The sequence below is a fragment of the Terrapene carolina genome, unplaced genomic scaffold, assembly GCF_002925995.2.
Source record: "Terrapene carolina triunguis isolate 2854851 unplaced genomic scaffold, T_m_triunguis-2.0 Scaffold612, whole genome shotgun sequence".
NCBI classification, from domain to species: Eukaryota; Metazoa; Chordata; order Testudines; family Emydidae; genus Terrapene; species Terrapene triunguis.
In genome coordinates this window covers 1,435,477-1,439,273 of record NW_020664963.1, presented here as the reverse complement: position 1 = coordinate 1,439,273, position 3,797 = coordinate 1,435,477, and the positions used below count along the sequence as shown (strand labels likewise).

General features: G+C 46.3%; 1 protein-coding gene across 1 annotated transcript; it reads left to right on the top strand.

The window, feature by feature from the left end:
• Window positions 1-2,419: 2,419 nt before the first annotated feature.
• Window positions 2,420-2,848, top strand: LOC112116158 (ribonuclease homolog). The gene has a single exon (XM_024213488.1). The coding sequence runs from the start codon at window positions 2,420-2,422 to the stop codon at window positions 2,846-2,848; it is 429 nt and encodes a 142-aa protein (XP_024069256.1).
• Window positions 2,849-3,797: the final 949 nt, after the last annotated feature.

The window sequence follows — 3,797 nt, the reverse complement described above, 5'->3', positions numbered from 1 at the left end:
TATAACCCTTTTGCTGATTTTTAAAGTGTTACATAAACAGGACAGGTGAAATATTATCATGTAAAGCAACCATAAACACATGAAAAGACCTAGGTTTACAATTTATGATTAAAACTCTACTATCTATACAATATACATAGACATAAAACGTAAAAACTTAAATATCTTAGAAACAGTAGCCAATCAGTTGTTTTAATTGTCATATTTGAATTCAGCACATCAAAATACATAATAAATAGCACATTTTATCTCTGAAGCAGACGACTTCTCAAAAATTGTAGACCAGTGTTATCATAGACTCGGAAACAGGTATTGCGTTTTTTCTCATAGAGTGTCCCTCCCCCTCCGGTTTAGCCTGGTCTATCTTTTCATAATAAGTTGTAATTGTGTAGTTGCTAACTGGACCATTGCGAGAAATCTCATCCATGGTCCAAGTCTAGGCTTGGCACAGTTCAGTTTTTATAACTTCAACCGATAATATCGAGATTTATGTTAAGCATTTTTTACAGTTTATGTCTTTTTCAGTTTTCACAGTTGTGTGCAAAATTATGGGATTTAAGCAATTTTTAAAAAATTTTGATAAGTTTAAATTTTCAAAGCTGTGGGAAATTATGGGGAGGGGAGGTTTCAGACAGTTATCTAAAGACACAATATGGAAGTTAAAGCTTTATAACTGTTGAACTACAAACTGTCAGCATCCCATCTCAAAATATACACATTAAAAATCCTTAAATCGGTGAATCATGACATTTTTTACTATGCATTCACTTAGTCCATTTCTAGCTACCCTAATTCAAAATTTAAATCACTGGATTTTTTCCTTCTAATTAAGTTGTCAAGCAGCATTTTTTTTACTTGGCCTATCGGTACATTTTGATTATTCTCAATGGGAATATTTGTTTGCTGTTAAGGTTTGTGTGTGGGTGGAGAAATTGACATTTGCTGACATTGACCAATAAAAATCGATTCCTTCCGAACCTGTTTATGTCCCAGAACCTTGACAGTTGTATTAGACAGCGGATACAGTAACGTCAAGTGTTTAAGAAAAGACTGGTGTGTCTGGGGCTCAGAGTCCCCCAGTTCCCAGAAACTGGTCCATCTAGCCCCGTATCCTGTCTTCTGACATTGGCCAATGCTAGGTGCTTCAGAGGGAATGAACAGAACAGGACAATTATCGAGTCATCCAAACCCTGTCGTACACTCCCAACTTCTGACAAACAGAGACTAGGGACATTCAGAGCATGGGGTTGCTTCCCTGACCTTCCTGGCTTATAGCTATTGATGAACCTATCCTCCATGAACTTACCACAGAAGGGGACTGACAGAGCTGACAGCCCCCACCTTAAACCTTCAAATTCCTCTGCTATCCCTCACATTCTCCCTCCCCTCCCATCTTCTCCCTTCCCTCTCATTTACCCTCCCAAATATCCTCGCTGCAGACCCAAACCCCTCTTCCCATATTAGTGCCCACTCTTGTAACACTCCCCTCCCAAACAGCATTTGCATGTGCCATTTATTTTCATCTCAAAAATAGTTTCTTCACCCTCTGAATACACTGCTGTGCTGAGATTACGTTTCCCACAAGTAAGAAACGCCTCAGACACCGGGAGAGTGGAGCCACACATCCTGGCATTTTTATTTTAGTTTTTGGCCCCAGGCAGAATTGAGACTCATGGCTGGGCTCGGAACTGAAGCCACTCTGAGCCACCCCACATATGCTAAGGGAGAGACAGTTTTCCTGATTGCTAACCTCACTCTCTGCACAGGCGCTGTGTAATCCCTGAGGGGCACAAAGAGATGTCTCACAGAAGAAGCGAAGTCTTTTTCAAACAATGTTTTAATTTGACTTCCCCCTGAAGGGCTGGTGGGCACCAATCACTCTCATGAGGTAGCCCTCGAGGGTTGGAGCCCCTGCTCCAATGGGTTGAGCCCTGGTTTGAGCTCCATCTCTGAGCGAAAATACATTACCAGAATGAGGCAACTTTAAGGAAAGCTGATTTTTCCCCTGGAGGCTGTGTCTCAGGAAATCCTTGTCGAAGTGGCTCCAAATTTGGACCCCTGGTGCTGACCAGGACCCCCCATGAGGCACACCAAATTTCAAACCAATCCAAGTAATGCCAGGGATTTCACAGCACTTAAGACAGTCAAGCTTGACTCAGAAAGCTGGTCTTTAGCTTTACAATAGCAGAGCTCTCAGTCTGCTATAATGACTGTTATTTTGAGGCATGTGGGCCTGGGTAGTGTGTGAGGGGGAATGGAGGTGGTAGGATCTGTGGGTAGAATGGGGTGGGAGGAGTTAATGGGATGTGGGGAGGGGTTTCTGCCCAGGAGGTTCCATGGAGGAGGCAGATCCCCACCCCGCACTGTCTCCATCCATCTCCCGCCTCTCACCCTACTGCAGGTCGATCCAGACACGGTCATGGCTCTGAAAGGATCCTACCCCGTGCTCCTGCTGTCCCTTGTCCTGCTGGGGGCTCGGCTGGCTCTGGCCAGCGGGCAGCAGTCGACTTCGACAAATGACCAATTCCTGAGGTGGCACTGGGATAACCCGAAGACTCAAGCCACCAACAACACCGCTTACTGCCGCCTGCTGACACATTGCCGGGGGATATCCAGGAGGAACAACACCTTCATCCATGACAGCATCACAGCCATCAACAGCATCTGCACTGGGAAGCGTGATGGGCCCGTGACAAGCCCACGTACCTTCAAAATCACAGTCTGCAAATTTAACCTGAAGACAGGCACTGCCACAGGGACACCCTTATTCCACCGAATTGTCGTCATCTGTAAGAAAAAGCTCCCTGTGCACTTTGTGAAGAGCGTTAGGCCCACGATCTGGGCGTAGGGGGCAAGCAGGGGACCCTACAGTTTCCTCTAACCCCTCTGTCTCTCCCACATGGGCCACAGCACCCGCATCTTCACGCACCTCTGAACGCTGGTCAGATTCATTAGGTGTCTCCATTCCAGTGCCCATTATACAGTATAGCCACCCCTTCCCCACATGCACCCTCTGCCACCCCTAGTGACCATTTTACAGTATACCTGCCTCTTCCCCATCCCCACCCTCTGCTGCCCTTTGTGAACATTAAACAGTATAGCCGCCCCTTCCCCACCCGCACCCTCTGCTGCCCCTAGTGCCCATTATACAGCCACCCCTTCCCCACCCCTGCCCTCTACTGCCCCTAGTGCCCATTATATAGTATACCCACCCCTTCCCCGCCCCCACCCTCTGCTGCCCCTAGTACAAGCCGCCCCCACCCTCTGCTGCCCCTAGTGCCCATTATAGAGTATAGCCACCCCTTTCTCATCTTGCACTCTCTTCTGCCACATAGCAACCATCTAAAAACATGTCCTGTAGGCAACATCCATCACTGTCACCTCTCTGTTATTGTGTGTTCAGTCTGATCATGGCTAATCCTCATATTCATCACAATTAACTTTTGTGTCATCATCCTCTTCATTATTTTGGAACATTTCCCCTCTGTCTGCAATTTTTATTTGCTTCCTAAGCTCAGTAAACTGATACCCACAAAACAATCACTGGCTGTTTGAAATGTGTTGTGGTTTTCCAGGGAGGGTCTCTGTACTTTCAACAACCTCTTCGGCAGTGTTGGGGAAATGATGTGGGAGTCTTGTTATCTACCTCTGTCCCTGTGCTAATCTGCTAGGAGTTAGCATTAGCTAATGGGTTAGACAAGGGGGTGGACTGGCAACAGAACTCTTCTCTGTCTCAGCTCCTCTAGGCAAACTGTAGTTAAATTCTCTGCCAGGGCTTGGAACCTGCTGGGAGTAGC

Bases quoted from the DNA above. Each gene is read 5' to 3' on its own strand.
- LOC112116158 (XM_024213488.1), top strand. From the start codon at position 2,420: ATGGCTCTGAAAGGATCCTACCCCGTGCTCCTGCTGTCCCTTGTCCTG.